At 44.2% G+C, this 24918-nt stretch overlaps 2 protein-coding genes across 3 annotated transcripts; one reads left to right on the forward strand and one right to left on the reverse strand.

Annotated features, from left to right (window-relative positions):
* Nucleotides 1–653: 653 nt before the first annotated feature.
* On the forward strand, nucleotides 654–16237 carry cramp1 (cramped chromatin regulator 1). Of its 2 annotated transcripts, none has more exons than XM_076883076.1 (20): nucleotides 654–787; nucleotides 2556–2932; nucleotides 4722–4924; nucleotides 5019–5172; nucleotides 5625–5708; nucleotides 5886–5934; nucleotides 6166–6251; nucleotides 6691–6814; nucleotides 7672–7753; nucleotides 7926–8867; nucleotides 9152–9323; nucleotides 9499–9671; nucleotides 9779–9853; nucleotides 9958–10039; nucleotides 10215–10325; nucleotides 10968–11125; nucleotides 11769–11955; nucleotides 12223–12390; nucleotides 12627–12772; nucleotides 13701–16237. In XM_076883076.1, the coding sequence occupies exons 2-20, from the start codon at nucleotides 2557–2559 to the stop codon at nucleotides 13812–13814; spliced, it is 3486 nt and encodes a 1161-aa protein (XP_076739191.1). In that variant the 5' UTR covers nucleotides 654–787; nucleotide 2556; the 3' UTR covers nucleotides 13815–16237. The 2 variants fall into 2 exon arrangements, with proteins under 2 accessions (XP_076739191.1, XP_024657946.2); XM_024802178.2 differs by lacking the exon at nucleotides 654–787 and adding an exon at nucleotides 1969–2172.
* A 456-nt stretch (nucleotides 16238–16693) lies between these two features.
* Nucleotides 16694–20885, reverse strand: dhrs7b (dehydrogenase/reductase (SDR family) member 7B). The gene is made up of 7 exons (XM_024802179.2): nucleotides 20732–20885; nucleotides 20065–20239; nucleotides 18487–18605; nucleotides 18159–18369; nucleotides 17892–17984; nucleotides 17641–17793; nucleotides 16694–17218 (listed from the first exon to the last, which is right to left on the reverse strand). The coding sequence occupies exons 2-7, from the start codon at nucleotides 20216–20218 to the stop codon at nucleotides 17013–17015; spliced, it is 936 nt and encodes a 311-aa protein (XP_024657947.2). The 5' UTR covers nucleotides 20219–20239; nucleotides 20732–20885; the 3' UTR covers nucleotides 16694–17012.
* Between the last annotated feature and the right edge of the window lie 4033 nt (nucleotides 20886–24918).

A 24918-nucleotide genomic window follows, 5' to 3' on the forward strand; every position in this document is an offset into this window, starting at 1 on the left:
TCCCGGAATAGCACTGAGGCTATAGTTTTCTTATTTAAATATGATTTACACGGCTGTTTAATTATGGCAATAGGTTATACACATCTTCTACAAAAGCAGGAAAGTTTCGCCTTGTGAGTCTCAAAAACGCTTTAAACAGTAGTAGACATGGACTAATTTCCACGTGTGCGCTTGTTTTATTCTTAAACAGATAAGTCTGAGATGATGATATCAACTCAAAACGTAGTGCTCAACACAGTTAGTGTTTTGTTTCAGTTCTTCTTAGACATGTGGGTTTTTTTTATACTCCAATACAAAATTCAAGCGCATCCTCTGAGTTCCGCCTACTGAATTGTTCGTCAAAATGTCAATCATTTTTTGGGCGGAACTTGTCTTACAGGACCAGAAATGTTAATTGCAGTGATAAACTATTGTTAAAACAAACAAAAAAAATTAATAGCTAAAAAAAAAGGTTAGATTATATATCACCCAGAGTCGCTTAAAATGTTTAGTGTACTAGTCGGTAAACTTGGCGAGGCGTGACAGGAAGAGAATGACAATTGGTCTTTCGTTGTTAACTCTTCCACTAACAGTTGGCGGAGGTTTCTGTCAATCAAACTTTAACCGCCGACCTCGTGTTTTTTTAGCCAATCACAGTCTTTGTTTTTGTATAGTAATGGGCGTGTCTGCGCGCGCTGACAACGGGGCAGCTGGAGCTGTCATCGGTAGCAAGCTGGAGGTCTACAGTCAGCTAGCAATGCTAAATTGTGTCTCGTTTGGGAATACTACCAGCAATCTTCTGCTTTAGGTAAGCTCAGTAATATTTACCAATTCAACAACCTGTTTTGGACTCTGTACAAAATAGCCGTTATGCTAGGAGCAGTTTTATAACGTAAAATCTTGTTTGACTTGTTATACTGTTAATGTTAGCTAGCCAACAACAGCAGCCATGCTGGACATAGTAGCGGGCTATCCACGGAAGAAATATTTGACTACATTTAATATATTTTGCTACATCTACTTACTAGCAACTGCTTGTAAACACCTCAAATTATTACACCACCGCACTTCCAAATACACGTGAAGCTTCCGATATAATATTATACTCGTGATGAGACTATTACAGCTGCTAAGTAGTTTTTAATGTAACACTGCTGTGGGACGCGAGTAATGTCATTTAGTGAAGTAAAAAGAGAACCGCGGTGTCAACTCAGATTGCACTGAAAGAAAATGATAAAACAGAATAAGTACAGCTATAGCTGTCCATCACTTGAAGTTTAAAGATCTTATTAAGCTCAATTGAAACATTAAATAGCTGAATCAATTATCTAAGGCTTTCATAAATTATTAATTCGTCTCAATTTGTGCCAGAATTGCCTGATAATCAGCTGTATGCTGACACGAACTGAGAGATTTAAATGCTGTGTGGCAAAAGAAGACATTCGTGATGTTTCCCCATACTAAAGCTGCCCAGGTCTGATTTTTTTTTTTTTTTTGTCGTCCTTAAGCACTGGACATCCCCTCTCCTGATTATTCAGCAAGCATAAAATTAAGTTGTGGGAAAACAGTAGAGCACATAGGATAAGAAACTCTGCAGTGTTTACACATTTTAACACAAGTGCAGCACCCCTTCTACTCCTTCAGCTCCTTCTACTCAACGTGTACTTAAAGCCACGTCCTGATTTTCCTCACGTGCCATCGTGTGTATTTATGAGGGGCTGTAGTATTGCTGGCAATTAATAACATTATCATGGCAAAGGTTTGAGCATAAAATGATTTCTTTTGCAGGCACAATTTCTGCTTATGATGACGTAGTGTGAAGCGAAGTCCACTCACAGCCTAATAAAACTATACCTGCTTATATCAATTCAAATGAGCTCAACCGACACGGGCTTTTTGTAAATTATTATCCATCAAAATGCAGTTAAATATCTCGTATTTGCGGCTGGTTTTGTGTCATTTATGTCTCGTTGCATGGAAAGCATTGAGTAATGTTGTTGCTGATAGAAGAGACAGTTGAACTGCGCAGAGAGTTCAGCTCAGTCGAATCAGGAGCAAGGAGAGGGCATAAAAGCGGAGCGATCGCTCTCGGCTTTATTATGCTCAATTTGACCACTAATTGCCAGTCTAACCGCTCGGACCCATGGTGAAGAGAAAGAAGACATCGTCTACTACAGAGGAGCACCAAAATGGGTAAAATTAGGTTTGAAATAAACACTTTATTTAGAGGTCGAAGGCACCGAGGGGGTTTTCGTTGTCGTTTCTGCAGGGCGCTAAACTGAAAAGCGGTCGCTTTTGAATTCAGTTTAAATTAAATCGTCATTATTGGCCATTAGAGCGGAAAGCTACTCGGAAAAGCATCGCTGGCAGTCTTCTAACTGCTTCAGTTGTTAAATCTAATTTATCTCAAGGCATGAAATGCATATATTTGGTGTTGTTTTGACGGGACTGAAGAGGGGATTTGAAACAAACAGCGGCGGCCATGTTGAGAGACAGTGAACGTCGTCTTTAGAAGTTAATTTTGCACATCGCTTTGCTCCTAATGTGACGAATTTTGTGTAATTGTGTTGTGGCAGCATGACACCGGGCTCCAGGGAGGGGATCGGTGTCGATGGGAGGAGGAATCCGTCCAGAAAGCCCGACGGTTGCGACGAAGAGGAGAACGGAGAGCAGGCGAGCGAGGAGCGCAGTACAAAGGGAGAGGACGGAGTGGAAATTCTTAATCCATCAACCACGGGTCTCGGCTCCGGTTCAGCCCCGGTCCTTCCTGCTTCTGCTCCGAACCGAACCGGACCAGGCTCGACCCAGCTTCCCCAAATATCAGCTGAGCCCGGCCCTCCGGGCCCCGACCAGCATCATTTTCTCCGATCAAGCGTTCGACCTCCGAGCAAACGGATACGGAAGGATTCAATCGGCTCCTCCATCAATGGACATGGCGGGGCAAAATCGAAAGGTAAGTGAGTGACCAGCTCGGGAAAGAGTGTGTACAGGTGGGATCAGGAGAGATTGGGGGCTGCGCTGTCAGTTTTAGTTTTCTCTGTCGGTGCTTGCAGTGTGCTTGTCTGTGATGCCGTTGTGTTGCCGTGTATCCCCTGTGGGCCACTTGCTGGGTTGTACTCTGGGTACATTTTTTGGCTGCTCCAGCCCATGTTGCAACACCATCCTGTACACCACTTATGCGGGGAAAAAAGAAGCAAAAATCAGGAGAGGCCAGAAGTTAGATTTTAATTAAGATGTCACTTGATTGTTTTTGCAGTTTCTTGGAAACTGGCAGCAATAACAATAAAGGCACGGTGTTGTTATCAGCAGGAGGAATAAATCACAGGCTTAAAATGGACCTGATATCAGGACAGGAAAGGGACATTACTGAACAGGGTTGCTTACAGTTCTTTTGTCTTTTTTCTTATTATTTTCTTTTGGGACTATATAGGAAATTGGACTAGAATGGTGTTGCAGTTTTCAGCCAATCATTTCATTGACCCACAGATTTAGCCTAGGCTACCTTTGTTTTGTTTTTTTTATCACCCCCTTTTACAACAAATACCAGTAAAGCAGAGATTGTAATTTATTTGCCATTATTCAGTTTTGGTTTTGCAAATAATCTGAATGAGCCTCTGTAGTAACTCAGAGGGTGACTGATATCAGGAACTTTCTAAACAATGAATCAAAGCTAGAGATGACTTAAGGCTTTCAGGATGACTTTTAAACACAATGAAGGATTCCCCTGTAGGCTACCAATCACTAATAGTATTGTATTTGCTAAGTGTGAGCTGGTTGGTGTCAGTTTATCTATGCAGACGAGGCATTACCTCCTGGGTTTCCACACTACCTGTCCCTCTGGAGGCACAGACAGCTTTGGGTGGGGCTGAGACTTAGTAAGGTGGTGGTGGTTTTTGAGTTTGTTAATGAGGCTATGCCACCCAGTAATCTGTGTGTTCCTCATTGAAAAGTGGAATTTATTTGGAAAAATATTTCAGTACATTATACATCTGTGATTTTAATTTGTACATTTTTCCTTTTAGACTTGCTTTGTCCACAAAACAGCAGCCATTGATCAGATCAGAAACAATATTATTTACTTGTGTATCCTTTGACAGGTATGACTGGTGGATTTTTGTTGTTTGAAACAGAAAAGCTCTGATTGTCTCAGAAACTATATTTAGATTGAGCACAAACGTTTGACTGTCTGACTAAGAAAGCCTCACTTATTTTTATGTGATGCTATATCGGTGCACTTCTATTTTGAAGGCGACACATCTAGGTTATTGTCTGTGAGCCAGTCACATGCTTGTGTTTGCAAATTAACACCCATTTGGGCTAAAAAAACAAAACAAAACAACACTTTTTTTTCTTTATTTTTTTTTATAATGTAGCACAGTACTGCAACAGCAACTCTCTGGGTGCTCCTGCTAATGTCTCCTGGTGTTGTGCACAATGCTGGGCCAGAAAACTTGGCCAGTGGAGCCCACCATGAGTTGGTTTTGGAACTGTGTAATGTAGACCTGACCATAGGGACTGATTGCTTTTCCTGTCTCCTTGCCAGAGCTTAACCACAGAGAGGGAAGCTCTGCAGGTTCTGTGCGCTGTAATGGCAGTGGGTGGCTTTGTGTGCATGTATTTTAACATCTCGCAAATCACACACCTCAGATCAACCTTTTTTCGTTATGACATAAAAAACAGCCAGGGTGGTGAGCTGATATTTAAGTTGTGCCTTTCCTCTGAATGTTTCTGTGTTAAAACAGGGGCAGAGAATGGCTCCTCTTCCCAGGGTGTGGTGGGGCAGACCGGGCCTGTGGTCAGCTCCACGGGGGGAGTATCCAAGACCTCCAAGGGCCAAGGGTCTACAGAGAAGGAAGAACAAGCTGGTAACCAGAAAAGAGCCCGTCGGCAGTGGGAATCCTGGAGCGCCGAGGACAAAAACAGCTTTTTTGAGGGTCTTTATGAGGTAAAGCTTGCAACAACCTTTTACCAAGTTAAAAGTTTACCATGTGTAGATCTTTTGACGTCGTAGATTCACGGCTGCCCTCCTTTGTTCCCAGCACGGGAAGGATTTTGAGGCCATCCAGAACAACATTGCAATGAAGTACAAGAAGAGAGGCAAGCCAGCAAATATGGTGAAGAACAAGGAACAGGTCCGCCACTTTTACTACCGAACTTGGCACAAGATCTCCAAACACATCGACTTCGCTAACGGTGAGTTGCTTTTTTTCTCTCTCTCTTAATTCACCTTGGAATTTTTGATCCCCAAATATGAAGTTTGTACACTGTAATGACTTTATCGAATGACGCCTCATAAAAATGTGTACAACTCATACAACAAGGTGATGTCTTAGGCTGATCTTAATTGGTTTATTTTAGGTTTGTGTTTAGTTGTTTCAGTTATGCTACTTACTGCAGACACTGTGAATGAGAAGTAAAGAAGAGATGCTGTTAAACAGCCACATATATTATTATTTTTTCCTACAACAGAACTCACACTGACATTTTTGTTTTTTAGCAAGCAAAACATATGTTAAAGAAGTTCACCAGATAAGCTGGAGCTCTTTTCCCCTACAAAAAGCACCCAGTGTTACTCTCATGTTATCTTTATGTAGCACGCACAGGCCTCCACCAGTGTTGTGACTTGTGCTTCCTTTCCTTCTCAGTGTACTCCAGGGTGTTAAAGAAATCTTCCCAAGAACTGTACGGCCTCATCTGCTACGCCGAGCTTCGCAAAAAAGTTGGAGGATGTAAGTGAGGGCTGTGAAAGTGCTTGGATGCAATGTAGACTGCGTGTGTTTTGCTGTTTGTTCTGCTGGTTGTGGACACAGGGGATGTGATTAAACTCCAGATGATCCCTGTGGCTCGGGGCAGTTGCCCCTGAGGAGCATGTCTTAACTAGCTGTCTTGTGTTTTGTCTTTGACAGTGATGGATGATAAGAATGTGGCAAAGCTGAACGAACTCATCCAGCAAGGGTAAGTCTGTGGCAGAAGCTTTGGCTAGTGGGTTTACGTACACATCTGGGATTGTGATACTTTAAACTGATGCACTAGATCACATTTGGAAAGATACAGATTAGCACTTTGCTAGTATGAAAAACAAATCTGAGGGCTGAGTTGACAGTATGTAGTCAGATGCTTTCTCTGTGGCACGGCAAGGTTTAGAGCTTACAACATATATGAATAAAGATTCTTCTGTTCCACCAGGGCCACCACCGTGCGCTCTAAGGGGAGGAACCTGCGGATCAAAGCTCCAATGTGCCGAGCGTTGAAGAAACTTTGTGATCCAGATGGTGAGTATGAGCCTGCAGAAACCCAGCACACGCGTTACAGAACAAGCACTGAAAACCTCACTGATGGTGAGACTGGGGGGTTCACGGGGGCGGGGCTTTTTTACAAAAACCATGGCATCAAGTGGGCTGGTGGTGTTTCCATGGTAACTTTGGGTGCAAAGTGAGGAGGATGAAGGAGATGACTGTTCTGACCAGCTGTCATCAACCCCTCTGCTCAATAACACCCACTCATCACACTTACTGAAAATATTTGCTTTCATCAAGGGTAGAAAAAGACTGTCTCTTGTCATTGTTGTATGTAAATCTGTGAATGGATCCCACTGAGATTGATGGCTGCCTTTTCATTTTGTCGTGGTTGATTAAGTGAGAGAGCATAGTTGAGTTTATAGGTTTTGGGCTTTTCTTATAGTGGCTGAATCTGTAATTTTGTGTCCTGCAGGAGTGAGTGATGAAGAGGACCAGAAGCCGGTGCGTCTGCCCTTGAAGGTGGCAGTGGAGCTCCAGCCACGCAGTAACCACTCCTGGGCCCGAGTTCAGAGTCTTGCCCACAACCCTCGCCTCAGGTCTGACATGGATAAGAACCACAATATATTTTCAAAAGCATAACATCCAAGAGTCGGAGAGATGTCATACCTTCATTAATTCATTTTCTATTATTATTTTATTTATTTATTTTATTAGTTCAAGCCATGGTGATGCAACAAAGCCTGAGCTAATTTAAGAACCTCTTCTTGGCTTCAGACTGCTTATTTCAGTTTGATGGTTTGCATGTTTTCCACCGTTTTCTGGGTCAGCTCTTTTTTTTTTTTTTTTTTTTTTTTGTGCAAATTAAATATGTGTGTATATGTTTTTTTTTTAAGCTAACTCGTGAAATTTGAAAAGTGTAAACACCCTCAGACATGATGCTGTTCAAAGTTTAAACTCTATTTCTTTCATTTTTAATTTTTGTTCTCAGTTCAGTTTTCAGTTAGTGTTCAGACTGGGTTTGCTTCTTTTGAGGTTCAGTTTCGTTTTTACTGGTTTCAGTGTTAGGGTTTTTTTTTTTTTTTTTTTTTTTTTTTTTAAATTATTATGATAATAAGGGTTATTTATCATGGGTAGGTTGAAGAAGGGTAAAGACTTTGTGAAAATGGCTGAATTACAGCAATGTCAGTATGCATTTGTTTGCAAACGTGACAAAACAAATATAGTAAAACTATACATTAATGAACATTTCTGTTTTATTTTAGTTATTTTTGGAGCACGTAGTTGACGTTTTGATTTTTCCCACACAGGATTATTTCGGTTTTAGAAAACTCTATTAAATTTGATCCACAGTAGTCTAAGTGTAAAATGTAGAAGTAGTTTATGTCAGACGTATTCGACCTGGTAGTGTTGTATTTTGCAAAGTTGACATCAAATGTTTTTTCTGTTTTCTCAGGATGGTGGTGGAGCTCCACAGGAAAGTTTCCAGCCTCATAGAGTATCTGAAACAGAAGTGGGCTTATCATGACCAGCGGATTGTATCCTTTTTAAAAAAAAAAAACATTACAGTGCAATATGTATGCAAAACTCTTCAGAGTGTTTTTCATTCCTAGTGTACATATTAGAAATGTACTGCTCTAACATGCTGCTTTCTGGGGCATATACCAGCTTGTGTCGAATATAAACTGGTCCTTAACGTTGAAAACTCAGCTTAAGAGTCTCATGGAGAGAGAGGCTCTAGAAGGCAACCAGACCAGCACAGCCTCTCCCAGCATAACTCAGAAGGAAGAACTTTTTCTTTTTCCAGCTGAGAGCTGCACATTGACTACACTGCCTGGGGTGGCACGTGTGGTTCACTCCAAAGCCTCCTGCACTGTCCATTGGATCGAGAGTGGCAAGAGCCGACCTAATGCCAAGGAGTTGCCAGCTGCCCAGATCCTGGGCATCCATGCAGCTCCACAACCTCGAACTGGCAGCAAATCTGGGCGGGGAAGCGCTGCTGTTGCTGGTGCTTCACTGACTATAACGGGTGATGCTCGTCGAACTGAAACCCCCAACCCTGATCCATCAGCAGACAGTTCTGCAAAGGTAGAGGAGAAGAGACTTCAGTCCCCTTGTGTCCCAGTTTCCTCTCAGCAGACTGTCAGAGAAGAGGGAGATGGGATGGGATCTTCTGATCCAGGAAAGGCCTGCACTGGCGTTGAGGTCAGTGGTGGTTTAGCCATGACCAGAAGCACGGACAGGTCATGTAGTGGTGCCGATGGCTCCGCTGAGCAGTACAAAGAGGAGCAGAGCACCAGCGCGTCTTCCTCGGAGGCAAATCAGCCTCCTTCAGTCAAACCTTCAGTGACTGGCTCAGACGAAGCCGTGTCGCAAGCTTCCCCACCAGCGACCAAAGAACGGGTCGTTGAGCAGATCAGAGAGGAAGGCTGGAGCGCCCGTGACGCAGAGAACGTCACCCTGGCCGAGCTGTACCTGATGTTTGGGAAGCCAGGCAAGCTGCAGCTGGAGTACGAGTGGCAGCCGGTCACAGCTCCACCCAGCAACTCAGAAGAGGGACAAGCCTCAGTGCAGCCAAAGCCCGACAGGACAAATCGAGTTTTGCGCTGCTTACTCAAGCTGGTTTCCACTGAAGTCAACCCCAAACCTCTGGTAAGTTTTCCCTTTTCTGTCTTCCAAGATTGTGGCCTGGTGTGTTGTTTAAATTACAAGTTGAAAAGATGAAAAATGTGTAATTATCAGTGGCATTAAGGCTTAAAATTAAACATTTTTAAGATGCAGCAGTGTGAAGAGTTTATATTCCGTACAAAGCCAGCTGATGAAAAACATGTTACTGGTTATGTACTATGAACACCACAGGTTTTTTTTTTTTTTTTGTCTTTTTCAATGAAAGTGCTATTTCGAGATAGGAGCATATCATGTGTCTTTTCCTTCAGGCTCCAGAGCTGTGCTCCACAGCCACATCACCCCTCAAGACCTATCAGGAGGAGCAAAACCAGGTCCTCACACCTCCGGCGAAGGGTCCTGTTGCAGGCGCCCGTAGCCCCAGCTGTGGGCGGCCGCAGGCGTCTTTGCGCATGCCCAAGTTACAGCTGCCAAGTGCTGGAGGTATTTATGTCTCTCTCCTGCTGGCTTTTGTGATAAAGTCTTTTCTGTACTTACAGTGCTGTAGTTATTAAACAGCGAGAAGTAATTATGCAGCACCGATGCTTCCTCTTTAGAAGTTGTCTTCAAATAGCTGCCTTTCCTGATGTGGCACCACATCTGTTTCAATCCTGTTCAGGTGGGCGCAACCTTCCCCGCTCTCTGCTGGGTTCTACTGCAGTTGGCGAATCAGAAAGCAGCGTGTTCGCAGTACCCACCACGCTGCCACCCAACAGCTCACGGCACAACCGAATGTTCTCCCCTAACAAAGAGGCAGAGCTAGCCTTCAGACAGCAGCTCGACTCGATCAGTGTAAGCCAGAATAATGCATCATTTTTTGTTTATGCCAACTGTACAGAGACATAATTCATGTATTAACGAGCATTAATATGTGCTTTTTTCTTTTCTTTTTCTCACAGATGCAGTCAGATCTTTTCCTTTCTAGACAGAGAAAACCTCGGAACAGACAACTTCGCAAACCACTTGTAGTTCAGGTGAGAGCAAGATCATTATCCATTCATCAGTTCTGGGCTTGGTTGGGTGGAAGGCGGGTTTTCCTAAGTGTGTTTTTGTTTGGCCACTTCTTTCTCGTTCACAGCGAACACTGCTGCCCAGAACTACAGGAGACACTCCTCAACACGTCTGCTCCTTCTCCATCCTCTCCAACTCCTCTGCCACAGGTACTCCTCAGATGGCAGGACAGAACGATAGAATATGTCGTCAGCTGAGGCTGGAAATGTTTAGGGCGTAGTTTTACAGTATGCATTAATGAAATCACAGCTAAAAACGATTTCTCTTTCTCAGCAAGACCCTCTGGTAATTGTCTGCTCTCTCACTTCCTGTTTCTTCCTTCAGGAACTGGATCTTTCCGGCCGATCCATCCCCGACTAGCTCCTTCCTCTCGCTCTGTCCAAACTAAAACAACCCCAGCAACATCCAGCTCTGCGGGGGCCAGCCAGCTCTCTAGTATGGACTTCTTCTGTTATCTACTACATTTTTCTGTTTTATTGAAATATTGATAAACTCTACACCAAATATACTGCAAAAAAATTACATATTGTTGTTTTTATGGGGTCAACAACTTTGCTTTTATAAGCACCCAGTTTCACACCTTGGCTCAGGCGATTAGAGGATCATCAGGGGTCCTTTTGTCCCTCTGTGGGGGGATACTCCCACTAGGTTTAAATCTGGGACTCCCCACCATTTGACCTTAGAACTGAAGAAGCTTCTCGGATGAGAGGTGAAACGTCTTCAAGTAACTTAAAGAAGTCCAGATGCTTTTCTTTGTAAGCTCCTTTGACTACGATGACCTGGATGACTGAGAACCTTCACAGACATATTTTATAAAATTGCTTAAAAACATATTTAAGGTCCAAGTTGTATTTGTGTAAGATTCCTGTGTCAAAATCTAGAACTCTGAGAAGGTCAGTGACAGACAGTATTTCTGTGCAGACGACAGAAGCAAAAACATTTTTCCAGAAGACCTTGGACCATCCTTTTTTTTTTTTTTTTTTCTTCCTGCTCTGCTCTTCACATGCTGTTGCTGTTGATGCTTATCAGGAGCGATATGACAAATCTCTCGTTTGCCTGAACTGTTAATACTTTCAGGTGCCATTGACCTGGCAGCTAAGTCTGCAGGCATCATCCCAGGCAGTCCCTGTCGGGAGGTGGATTCTTCCACTGTGGATAACAGCGCTCTTCTCGCCACCACTCCCATTGCTGATGCTGAGCCAGACTCTCAACTCCACCAGCAAAATGTTCCAGAGGTCAGAGACAGAGACACACACACACACACACACACACACACACACACACACACACGCTAGAAGCCTCCGTCATTTGATGTCTCCTCCTTGCCTTTGGCATGTGGCATTAGAATAAATGCTATTGCCCATTACCATCTTGGAGTGTTACATTTAAAACGGTCAGTTTTTGATTTATCTTACTTTAATGAAAGTTATTGCTCACTCTAATGATTTTCTGTTTATCTGTGCGGTGTAGGCCAGGTTTTGCATAATGTTTTTCTTTTTACTGTGCATCTGTCGTACAAGACTTCACAAATGATTTAGTAATTTTTATAGATTTTCTTTGTAGACATTATTCTTGCATACAGTTGTCATATTCATGATCACCTGTTTATTTGTCTGTTACGGTTGAAAAACAAGCTGCTCCAAACAGTTTGCCCTGATGGGATTAATAAAGCTGTTTGTATCGCCATCAGGGCGTTTCCTTGCTCACAGTGGACCTTTGTGAGGGAACACTTGGCTTAGTTAAAGGCAGTGAGTCTGCGTAACCTCATTTGTTTTCCAGTCATAGCTGATCACCATTTGGTAAAGAAAATTGTCAGCTATGCTTGAATAAATGGTTTAAAAAAATGTGATGTGCTAAGTTAAATCGCTCTTTCCATAGAATGGCGTACCACCTCCGTCTCCTGGAGTCACCGGCGGGGGAGACTCACTCCTCTCTCCCCCGAGCGTTGCCTCGCTCCTTGATATCTCACTCCCAGGCCCTCCTGAAGAGGCTCTAACCCCCGGAGAACCTCAAACGCAGATCAGCGACTCCATCATCGAGCTTGCCATCAACTCCACACATTACGGTGCGTGCACGTGCAGACGTCTTACCCGAGCCATATTGACACGAAACTGCTAAATAAAGCTTGATGATGTTTGTTTAGTGAAATGGAAAGTGAGAGTAGGTTAGAAAGGTTTTGTAATTACCACTGAGGTCAGCTTTGTGGCTCCACAGCATTAATTCCTCTGCAGGTTGTGGAAAAGAGTGCACGTTGACATCCAAGCAGCTAAACATCTGAGCCTGCTGAGTTTAATCGCTGATGTCTCATTTCTGTTTGCCTGCTGCACTGCAGGTGAGGAGGCTGCTCTCTCTCCAGCCAAGCTGGGCAACAGCGACGGCTCCAAACTGCTGGCCTCGTCTCCCTCGCTCAGCCCATCCAGAGGCTGGATCCCTTCACCCAGCCACGACCCTCAGTGGTACCCCAGCGACTCGTCTGACTCCACACTGGGATGCCTCCTTTGTAAGAGTTTTTTTGCTTCCTTTCTCAAGAGTGTGTCAGAAGTTACATTTTAGGCCCAGAAGAACAGAATATTAAGTGGATGTATTTTTATCATTACTTCCCACTAAAAATGCTGCATACAGCAGCACGTGCAGTCAACATTTACAAAGATTTGTTTGTAAAATCCCCAATATTACTAACACAGCTGTATGATGAAAGGCCATTTACTCAGTCTTTTGCTCTTATTTTCCTTGCAGCCAGCATGGTCTCTCCTGATAAGGGCAGACGGACCACCCTAACCCCCACTGGCCCCTCCAGTGGCACAGCTCTACTCGGTCCTAGCCTCCTGGACTGCAATTCTCATGATTCCTTTCAATCCCGTGGCCTTCCTGATGTGGCAGAGGTAAGTAAATGCTTGTTGATTAAATGAAAGAAAGTTGTGACTGAGAAGCAACACTTGCCACAAACACAACACAATCCTCTGAATCTCAGCAACCAACATGTTATATGTTATTAATTAGTCTCTAAAATGTAAATGTAAAAACATCACTTCCCATTTTAAAAATAACCTGCATTTATATCCACTCTGAAAATGTGGTTCTTATCCCCTTTTGGATCTGTCCTGCTGTGCAAGTGGACTCTGACCCAGAGCCGGTTGTGTTAGGGACCACATGGTACCTTTTGGATAGATCAGCTTCTGGGCTGATCCACCAAATTTTAGGTGATTTTTAATGAAAAACTTGTTGAGTCACACCCTGAGATTCAGACACCATACCTTTTGAAATGCTGACAGCATTTAATATCTGAATCTCAGTCTGTGAACACGTTTCCATTTTTAGTGCTCTCTCTCGCTCTCTTGCGTGCTTTGATAGCGACTTTATGAAGAAATGAATCGGGAGTGTCAGTTAGCTGGTTCAGGTGTGGCAGGAGGGGATGAGGCAGAGAGAAGCTCTAAGTTTGTTAAAGAAAACCTGCCAGTGAGCAGGTTTAGTTCAGATTGTGTTAAGTGATTCATCTCAGGGTTAACAAACGCAGACTTGTTAGCTTAAACCTGTTTCCTGGGATGGGGCCCAAACCTGCCTGGGAGGTGAATAGAGCCCAGTGACTGTTGCCTCCTGTGTTTGGACTAACACATCTGCTTTTTCAGTAAATAATTTAATTTCATTGACAGATATTGATGTGATGAACTTTCCCCCCCCCCCTGCACTCTTGACCTAAAGCATGAAACTGTTCGAGGGATGTCTGGAAAAATCTTGTTTTTTGTTTTTTTTTTTCTCCTTCTTGGATTTGCCCTTGTTGTCAGTCTGAAAGCTCTTTGGTGTTGCTTGCAGATGGATTCTCAGCTTGCTTGTATGATGAGTGAGAGCAGCATAGACTACATCGCTCGCTTCAATGATCTGGCTCAGGAGCTCGCCGTAACTGAGCCCTCCATTCCACCTCCCTGAGGAAGACTCCACCAAGCCATGGTCATCTGTACCTCTAATCTACAGCCAGTTCCAGGCATTTCCACAGTTCCAGGAGAGAGAGACACAAACTTCTGGGCCCACACTTGGAAGCAGTGACTACTGCTAGAAATTCAAAACCGATTTGCAGCCAGCAGCTGCAAATTACCCCAACTTTTACCACGTCTGGTTCTCACACCTGTCGATAAGCAGGCCGGTCCTAAAAAGAGACCAAGGCAGAACTTTGCTCATGTTGTTGGTGACAAGAGGTACTGTAAGTGAGGAGAGGAGAGGTTTCCTCTCTGTCTTCTCCCTGTTTGGAGAAAGAAGACTGGGGAGAAAGGCCAACCCCATCCCCCCTCAAAGCCATCCATGGCCTGTTTGTAAAAGTGCAATAATAAGTGGTCAACCGTGACCATTGTTCAAAAGCGAGTTGCGTTGGTTTCACTGAACTGTTCTCTAAGGAACAATTCCCTTTAAATACAAACACTTTAGATAAAACAAATGAGTTTACAAAGATACAACCTCATGTACAGGAAAATACTATGCCATATCCGAACAAAATATCTGATCTTTCATGTCTCTTCCTGCTCTCGGTGTGTGAGTGCATGAATGTATCTGTGTGTGCGTGTGTATTAAAGGCTGTAAGGCTGACCGCTCAAAATGTGCAGTTCAGATCATCAGCTGGTGGCAAACAGCCACTGGACTGTGATTTTTATTAAAAGTAATGTCGGTGAGAAAGAGATACTTGGCATAGTTCAGTAGCAAAAGTGGAACAAAACAAAGTGATGTGTAGAAGTTCATTTTTCCTGTTGGCCTCCTTTTTTCTTTTCTTTTTGTTCCTCATCTCTTATGAGTTCAGGTGTTACAGATTGTGTTGTAGTCACACGTGTTTGGAATCGGGTTCTTCATTTCTCAAACCCACATTTAAAAAAAACAAAACAAAAAAAACAAACAAATACAAATAAAAAATGGCAGCTTGTTGGTTGACTCCACTTGGGTAGCTCCAGATGCTGAAAATGTTATTGGAATTATTTTATTGTTGCATTCATTTCTCATTAGTTTTGTGTGCAGAGATGCAAGTTCAAATATTGGATTTTGTTGCATAAACAGGAATACCTTTTTAGATATTTAAGCCCTCTTCACACGTGTGGTATTTGGAGACTGAATCAGAATGTTTTAAAGAGTCTGTGCTGACAGTGCTTATAGCCACAAACAGCATAATGTGCGTAATGTACTGTTCTTCATGGTTGTTGCGTCTGAATGAAAGCCTTGAGGAACGTTCACATTAAAACGTTTCCTTTGACTCGGCGCTTTCCCAGCTCCTCATTCGCAAGCTGCAATAGGGAGAATTTCCCTCCTGTATTGTAGATGTGAGCGTGAATTGCACAGGAAGGTTTTAATGAAGGGAGATGAACAACTCAAAAAGATGCGCGTGAGCGGCAGCACTCTGATGCGTGCCTGTCTGTTAACATACATTCAGGCTTGCGCTGTTTTAAAAGGTGACCTATCCAGACCTGAAGCTGCCAGATCAACAGCAAGGAGGGCGTGTCTTTGTTTACTTTTGCTGTCGTTTTCAGTAACGCTGACACAACAGGTGGGCGCTCTCTTGCCGACGCCATCGATTACAAGGAAATCTAACAATGTTGCTCATTTACTTTCCTTAGTTCTGTTGCTTTCTTGCCGTCCTAATTAGTTCAAACAAATGAGCTGGCTGCAGCCACACATTCATTTTGTTTGACAAACTAGAATTATGAATGTCCTGGCTACTATTGAGTTCCCAGTAGAAATACACTCCATAAGAGCGAGCGGTTAATTTAATGAAACACTAAAGCCATAGTTGACTCCATTTATTTTAATTTTTGTTTTTTATTATATGCCCCCAAATTACTTTCCTCTTGACTAGTGGATGCTAACAAAACACTATGACTAAAGAGTGGCTCTTGCATGTTACAGAAGCAGACATCGTTTCTCTGAATTTTTCATGCAGTACAGACTCATTGCCTTCACATTTAATTTGATCAACCAGCATCATCTCTATGCAGCTGTGTGAACCCGTTTGGTGTAAACTGTTAGACCTCTTTGTCATTCCACAAACGAGATTGTAAGACGATCTAACAAATGTAAGCGCTCCTGTGGTGTTAGTTTGTGAACATTTGGAAACGCTTGATCTTGTCACACTAGATGATTCTTAATAAGGAATCCTATTGAAGGATGTATTTGTACAAATGGAAATTCCAGTATTCACTGCGCTTTTGTAACATAATGTAAATCATTATTTGGACTATTTATTGTTAATATTTCTGAGACAAGTGTTTTTTCTGTTTTAATTTAAGGTGACATCCAAGAAAGGAGGAAAAAAAAATACTGTTTTCAGTTTGTAAAAGGTGTTTTATTCTGTGCATAAAGATAGTTATAAAAACCTGCCTGTTTTCTTGTATTCACTGTGTTTGGGGGATACACAGCAGTTCATATGCAAGCTTGTACAAAGTTCGGTCTTTGGCCTTGGGCTTGTTTCTGACAGGTTTGTCAGCTTCTCCAGAGATGGATGAGTGGTTTATCCGCACAGACTCCACACTGAATTCCTCGCTGCTCCCAATAAAAGTACAATCATGCTCCAATCCAGACGACACTTTAAAGTGACAAAGAATATTAGCCGGAAACAAAAACTCGACTGCACGTACGTGTGCTGAAGTGACTCATTTTCAGTGATGTGCTCTGCATACTGCATGGAAAATATGACCCAGAAACAGGTCGGGTGCTGCACCATTTTTCAATGAGAAACTGTTGGCAAACGTTGACTTTGTAACCACAGTAGATATTTTAAAGGAGAGTAAGTGACACAGTTGTGGGTAGACATTCTGCCAAAACATCAGACATGATTCCTTTACCACAGTTTGGTTTATTTAAGCTGTTCTGTTTGCATCAGGAGTCCCAAATTATGGAGTTCAAATTAAACCATCTCTTCTCACCAGCCTGCAAAATGTGATACTGCAGGCTTTTGCCAACAATTTTTGTTGTTTTTGGGTGGGAAGGGTAAAAGTTTCTCAGACATGACAGACAATATCAACATGTAAATTAGACATTAAACAATGAATAGTACAAAAACCCACTCCAGCTCTGTCCCAGATGTTATAAAACAGATCTCATTTCCTCCAAAGTCTTGCTTATTTCAGGTCCTAGACCTCACCAGCTTGAACATCACTCATCCTTAGGTTTTTGCTCCTTGCGAGCGCGCGAGGACATGAGCTTGAAGAAAAGTGCAGGCCAGAGTGTGCGGAGGTATACTGCAGCAGTGGGCAGAGGGCCGGCCAAAACCACGTCTTTACTTTGCTGACGAACAGCCTTTAGGACTTCCCACGCCACGTCCCTGGGGTCCCAGCCCGTAGCTGTAGTTCTGTCCAATACTGAGCGGTAGTTGCAAAGACAAGAGACATGTTGCATCATTGATACAAGAGAGTACAGATTACTTCAATTAATTCAAATTACTTTTATTTATATAGTACCAAATCACAACAGCAGTTGCCTCGAGGTGCTTTTTAATGTAAGGTAAGAAAGACCCTACAATAACTTATAAATTACTCTGGTTATGTTGCTTCTTACTTTTATTATTTAGTTATAAAAATCCATTTGGCTTGTAGTCTTTTCCTTACGTAGTCAAAAAAAAAAAATCAGTAAGAAAACACAAAATCCCAGCTGGCATCAAAGATCCACACACATTCCAACACCACCTTAATAACTCTGAGATTTATCACCTGTTACCAGCTGACTCTTAAAAATGCTGCTTTTGCTACTGTTACTCTTTTGTTCCATCCTCTCACTGCCTCACCTCCATACTTGGATCCATCTCCTGTGACAGCATTGATCGACAGGTTGGTTCGGATGTACCCGGGGCTGATCACAGTCACTGGGATCCCGTAGCGCTCCATCTCTGCCCGCAAGCAGTCGAAGTAGGCCTGGGTGGCGTGCTTGGACGCAGCATCTGACCAGCATGAGACAAATCAGAGTCTTGCTTTAGTTACCCTCCTCCTGCTGGCAAACTCATGTTGTGTTTGTTTGCATTAATCAAAGACGACTTACAGGCTGACCGGTAAGGAATGGCTATCTTCCCCTGGACGCTGCTAATCACTACAATATGGCCGCTGCGCCGGCGAACCATGGAAGGCAGGAGAGCTGTGGAGAGAGGAAAGAAATGAAAGAGAGAGGGCTGACTCATATTCATGATAATCTTCACCTAAATCTCTACATAAATGACTTATTAACTTCACATTTAGCTCGGCTCTTTCAACCACAAGCCAAAATAAATGAAAACATCCCGTACGCTGAAACCAACAAGATTAAACAAACCTTGTGTAAGAGCAACGGGCCCGAAGTAATTTGTCTCCATAACATCCCGCTGAACTGAAATGTGAGTCTCTAGTATATTGCCACGGTAACTGATTCCAGCATTATTAATGAGGATGTCCACTTGTCCGTAACATTTCAGGATCTCTTCTGCAGCTCTCTCCACCGTGTCCGTTTTAGCCAGGTCGAAGACAACAGTACAGGGAGTGTGAATCTGGTGGATAACCAAAGCGAAACAAAACGACTCTTTACATATGGATCCTTAGAGGCTAAGCTATAGTTCAGACAGACCAGACTTTATTGTGTTACTCCTTTGTGTGTATATACATACCAGTTTCTGTGTGTTTGCTGAACTCGCTGTTAGTTCTTGGACCACCTGCTGCAGGCGAGCTGCGTCACGTCCACACAGCACAAGCCGTGCACCTGCAGCGTGGAAGACCCGCGCAGACTCTACAATGCAGAATTCTCGTTGTAGATTAGTGAGCATAAAACAGGGGTGGGTGCAGAGAGCCACACCACTAAGCTGAACTCAAATCTGCTCAGTATCTCTTTAATTCTTACCAGGAGCACTTTATAAAACTGAAATAAGCATAGAAGAAAACTGCTAACATTTTTATCACGATATAATAAACATTCCCCAAAACAATTGTGCACAAAATGTCCATATTTTTGCAAAATTTAAAAGACTTAACTTTATTTTAAAATAAGTGCTATTGCTATTTTTAATTATTTTTTCTTGCTCAGCTACAGGAATCTAGTCCGTCTTGAGTTTCTACAAGTGCATCCAGTGAATCAACAGTGCAACAAACTGAAGTTAACGGTTTTAGTTACAACACCAACAGCATGGTTCACTGACTTGCACAACACCTTCTGCTGTACGATTCAGCGAAAAAAAAGAAGCAATTTCACTTCTGGCTTCATTTCAGTCACTTTATCTTGCATCTGCTTTAAAAGTCCCACATTTTTCCCTGTCAGATTTTGACAGGTGTAAGTTGTTTACAAACAAACAAACCTTGGTAGTCCCTTTTACTGAGCCTGTGGCTGCTAAACTCTTTTCGTTGTCCCATGTAAAAAATTCATTAACAGGGCTGGGTCATCACAACTGTCATCCACAGCCACCAAGCACTCTTTGATAAACTCCTCAGAAGATGGCTTGTTTGAAATCACAAAGCTGGTCTTGCCTGCTCCATCCCTGGATGTGTGAGGCTTAGTGAAAAGTCCTGTTGCTTTTCACAGATTTGCTAGCAACAGTCCAGCTCTTTTCTCTCTCTGTTTAGTCTCACAAAGGGGATTCAATCTGTAATCCATAAACAGAGCAATCTGCTCTCCACAAACTAAACACATGGCTTTACCTCTGACTTCAGTAATTAAATATTGAGAAGTCTACGTCCTGTTAAAAACTCTACACTCCGTATCAATCTTTCCTGTTTTTAAAGGTCAGCTGACATCTTTCGGGGCTAGAAACTCTCAGAAACAAAAGATCAGGCACACTTACAGAGGAGATGCATTCGCTCACAAACATGTGTTTGTAAAGTAAAAAAATAGCATTCATGTTCAAAATAGAAGTGACAAATTTGTAATGTGGTTTCCTACAAAAATCAGGAATCCACTCTCTGACCAGGAATTTATCAAAGAGTGTTTGGTGTCTGAAATGGGACAAAATGATTCATGTATACGTATATATGTTTAAATCCTAATTTCCCATTGATCGCACGCAGACTGGTCCGAGACAACCAACGGGCAGTACAATGTCCAAATCTGATAAAGAACTACAACTACATGTTGGCATCTGCACAACAACACTGAAGAATGAGATTGCACATTATCTAAATAAAAGCCTACTAGCACTAAAGCAGTATGGTTTAGAGAGTTTGCACATGTAAGCTGAAATGAATGAATGGAGGCTGACCTTTCCCGAGTCCAGAGCTGGCCCCAGTTATGACCACTACAGCACCTTGGACTGAAGCCCCTTTTCTGAGACGTACAAGTATCCGGTACAACAATACGACTCCCAACCCGGTTAAAACCACCGGTAGCATTCCTCCTCCCATCACACGCTCCATTACTTGGCAATCACCAGCTACCTGCACGTAAAAAAATTAACAGTAAATACCTTATAAGAAATTACTTACTGTACCTTTAAAGTCCATCTGAATGCAACTACCAACATGACAATAATAAACACACATACAGCCAAAAAGGGGGGAAATTAAATGGTAATTCATTGTAATAAGAACAGTAGGAGTTATGGATCTTCCTTTATCTTCTTAACCACTTAAGCCCCACCTGCTAGCAACAACCAATAACTTGATATCACCAGACTTCGGACAATCTTATTAAGCAAATGTTAACTAAATACATGCATCACTTAGCACATTAATATTCGCATGGTTAAAAAGTACAGTTCAGTATGCCAGGTGAACACCTTGCACATGCACACACTGGGTTTAGCACTAGCTTGTTCTGCGCAGGCAGTGTCAAAATAACGGCTACTGAGGCTAAAGCTAACAACAGCTAGCATCTCTAGCAAATACTACCAAGTGTTGGTTTGTAGTTCTGTTTTTTACAGGTCTCACCTGAGCCGTGCTGCTGAGCAGAGCAGCAGTAGTGTGTCAATGTGTCTCCTCTTCTTTTAGCTGATCTTCTTCCTTCTGTTTTGTCTTTATTGACGGTTAGAAAAACAGCTTTTGGTCGCTTTAGCGCCACCGTCTGATCTGGAGTGTGCACTTAACAAAATGCGCTCTTTCAAATGATTAACAAATAAGGAAATAAGCTATTATTTCTCATAAAGCTCATAATTTGATAATTTGCTATATTAATGCTTTACATTTATATTTAGAGGTCTTTTTAAACCACTAGTGCCTATTTAATCAGCTGCTATCTTCTTCATTGCTACATGATCCATTAGAAGTGTGCTCTACATCTCATTTCAGTTTTTCTTTTTAATTATTTAAAAATTCTTAGTTTTAGTTTACTTTATTTTTATTATTTATTACAAAATGTAGGGTATTTGTCAGGGTCATATTCTTCAGAAGTTCAGAATGGAAATTGCATTACAAACACAGGAAGTTGACTCAGAGTCATGCATCCTGACTGTGAATAAATACAGCTGAGGTCAGAAGTTTACAGGGACTCACTATGGACTTTAATTTCATGATCTCTTTGAATTGTCCTGGGTGAAATGATTGTACAGCACACATTTTTAATTTCTTTAAAATGAACAAAAATTAGGTAAACAAGTTTGAACTGGTTTTGAACTTTCTCTAATCCAAGGTTACACGAGGTCAAACGTATGTACCTCTAAGGCTGTTGCAAGTTAAAATTTGTGCTTTATAAATATAATTATAAACGATTTTAATGTAACGTTTTTTTCAAGGGATGATTATACAGCGTACATCTTTAATGACTTTTAAAAAAAGACTTCTTTATTTTGGATTTTCTCTAATCCACACAGGGTCAAAAGTATATATAGGCCCAAATATATACATACACCCCCAGTAATATTTGGTTAAATGTCTTTTAGTAAGTTGCACTTCAACCAGATGCTTTTTGTAGCTATTGATGCTACCACCCTGGTTAACACTGTTACTAAGTTTTAAAGACTCAACATTACTGCCCTGAACTTACCTCTTGTCATTGTGGCCAAACAGGTCAATCTTTGCTTCGTCTGACCATAAAACTCTGATTTATAAATCAAATCAAGGTACGGTTTATCATCTCATGTGACTTCTGATGTAGTTGTGAGTTCCGGCCACATTTGAGACCTATCCAACACATTTCCCAAGGATACCAAGAATACACCGTTGTGTGGATTGTGATCTGGACTTTCAGAATCAGAATAGTTTATTGATCCCTTGGGGCAATTGTGTAGAAAGCATTATTTTTGCAAGAATTAGTTTCCAACCTGTGTGGTGTTGTAAACAGGGACTATAACTGTTTTGTTTTTTTTAAATCATGTCTAATAGGATTCTTTTTTTGTTCTAGTTGTTGATGCATCTTTAATTAAATCTTTCCCTGCAGGTCTTCTATGGGTGGAGCCTCTAACCTGTTTGTGAGTCAGTTTTCAGTCCAAGCACAAAGTGTTTTATGTGCTGTCGTCTAAAATATTATAAAATTGCCTAAAATAGAAGTGTTTAAAACAGATCCTGTGCAGCTGCAAAGCAAAAATAAAAAACTCCCTCCAGGCAGAAGCGGCCATTTTCGTATGTGGGGAAAACCCCCACAAAAACAGAGGGGACAGGCTGGCACCAGAACACCATGGATGTGCCCCGAGATGAGTGTGAAAATGTGATTATCAACAAGCCCACCTGGGCTTCAGGTAGGCCGCACGCTTGTCCAGAGTTCACTTTGTCTTCAAGCTTTTTAATTTAAAACATAAACTGAGACCTACCCCAAGCTAAAAGAAGGCAGATTATGTTCTCAGATAAAGCAAGCAATGAGGGCGAAGCAGAGAAAGTACCTGCACAATACATTCACATAAATCAAAATGGAATTTCTTTGAGGACACAAACATCTGGGGAGTAAACAGCTGTGTGGCGGAGGCGTGGCCCCGGGCGCAGCTGCAGGGGAGGAGTGCAGCAGAAGGCTCAACAGGGCGGCGCTGCGAGGCCGGTAAGAACAGCTGATGGTGTTTATGTACTGATGATGGTCTCCCTCCGCTGTGTTTATAGTGAGACGGGGAGGGGCGGCCAGAGGAGAGATCAGCTGGGCTCGTGAGCTGTCAGACTGTACGACTGAGTCAGCTGTCAAAACTCAACACTCAAAGCTTCAATAAATGTGGAAGTTGGCAGTACATACCTGTGTGTGCGTGTGTCTGTGCCTGGTGTATTCCACAAGTGGTGCCGAAACCCAGGAAAGTGCCGATGGGGGAATGTCCGACCCACAGGCCGCGCCACCCGCCCAGCCTCTGCAATTCTTGGCGCAGATGCTAGCGGAGATGGCGACGATGAGCCGGGATCAGGCGGCCGACCAGCGTGCCCACCTGGCCGCGCTGCAGGAGCAGACGGACCGACAGACGCAAATTCTGGAACGGCTGGTCGGGGCCGCTGCCACGCCGGAGCCCTCGCCACTGTCGGTGGCGGTGCCCCGGATGGGGGACGGGGACGACCCACAAATTTTTTTGGAGACCTTCCGTGCCACGGCGGAGGCTTGCCAATGGCCGCGGGAGGAGTGGGCTCCGCGGCTGCTCCCCCTGCTGTCTGGGGAGGCACAAACAGCGGCCCTGAGTCTGCCTCCGGCGTCGAGGAGCAGCTTCCCGGACGTGAGCCGGGCGGTGGTGGACAGGCTGGGGCTCACCGCCGAAGACCATCGCCGGCGGTTCCGGGCCTGTCGGCTGGCTACAACGGACCGACCATTCGCCTGGGCCCGGCAGCTGCGCGACGCGGCGGTGCGCTGGCTGCAACCGGGGGCATCGGAGGGCGAGACGAAGCTGGTGGACAAGGTGGTGCTGGAGCAGTTCACGGAGGGGTTGCCAGCGGAGACGGCGAGATGGGTCCGGTGCCACCGGCCCGCAAGCTTGGAGGTAGCAGTGACGCTGGCGGAGGACCACCTTGCCGCTGGAGCAGGGGAACCCGGGGACGCCGGACGGAGGCCGAACAGACAGGCCCCAGTGCCGGCCCCGAGGCGCCGTGTGCCGGCACCAGGGCAGGCCGAGCGGCTGCCGGCGCTGAGCCCCACTAACCCTTTCGCGGCGTTGGTGCCGTCCAGGGGAGCCGAGCCAAGTGGAGCCGCCCCCGAGCCACGGAGAGCAGCACAGACGCCGGGGCCGGAGTGTTGGAAGTGCGGGCAGCCGGGGCACCTGAGGAGGGATTGTCCGCTTATGGAAGTGGGGCAGGTGTTCCGCGTTGCTGGCGCCCCAGCACCCTCCCCCGGTCCAGGAGGGACATACAGTATTCCGGTAAGGACTCGAGGGGGTATACGCCAGGCGTTGGTGGACACGGGCTGCACGCAGACCCTCGTACACCAAAGCTTGGTTCGCCCCGGGGCATTGCTGGAGGCAGAATGGGTGGAGGTGAGGTGTGTGCATGGTGACGTTCACAGGTATCCCATAGTGCCGCTGTTATTAAAGTATAAGGGCAAAATGCATAGAGTAACGGCGGCGGTTAGCCCGCGCCTGTCGCACCCCCTGATTCTGGGTACCAATTGGCCGGGGTTTCATCAGCTACTGGGGCAGTACGCGGGGGTGCGATCACGACCGGAAGCGGGGTGTAGCGTGTGCGCGGCATTCAGCGGTGACGCGGGGTCGTCCGACACCGACTCCGGGGGGGAGGAGCCGGCGGGTCCCTCACGGGACGTCCCGCCGGCCCCGGAAGTGTCCCCCATGGGTGATTTCCCACTGGAGCAGTCTCGTGACGGCACCCTACGCTCAGCCTTTGACCAAGTGATGGCTATTGATGGTCACGTGGTGCGCCCTGAGGCCGCGCAGACCTACCCGCGTTTCGTCTTATTAAACGACCGGTTATATCGAGTGAGTCGTGACACTCAGACCGAGGAAACACACACCCAGTTGTTGGTGCCGCAGGGCCGCCGGGAAACGCTTTTCCAGGCGGCCCACTATAACCCCATGGCAGGGCATATGGGCTACGAGAAAACTCTGGAGCGAATAACGGCCCGATTTTATTGGCCGGGCATCCGAGCGGATGTGCGCCGCTGGTGCGCGTCCTGCCCGGACTGCCAACTTGTTAACCAGCCGGCCATACCGAAGGCGCCGCTGCGCCCTCTCCCCCTCATTGAGGTCCCGTTTGAGCGCATCGGCATGGACCTC

Source organism: Maylandia zebra, linkage group LG4 (assembly GCF_041146795.1).
Source record: "Maylandia zebra isolate NMK-2024a linkage group LG4, Mzebra_GT3a, whole genome shotgun sequence".
Classification (NCBI taxonomy): domain Eukaryota; kingdom Metazoa; phylum Chordata; class Actinopteri; order Cichliformes; family Cichlidae; genus Maylandia; species Maylandia zebra.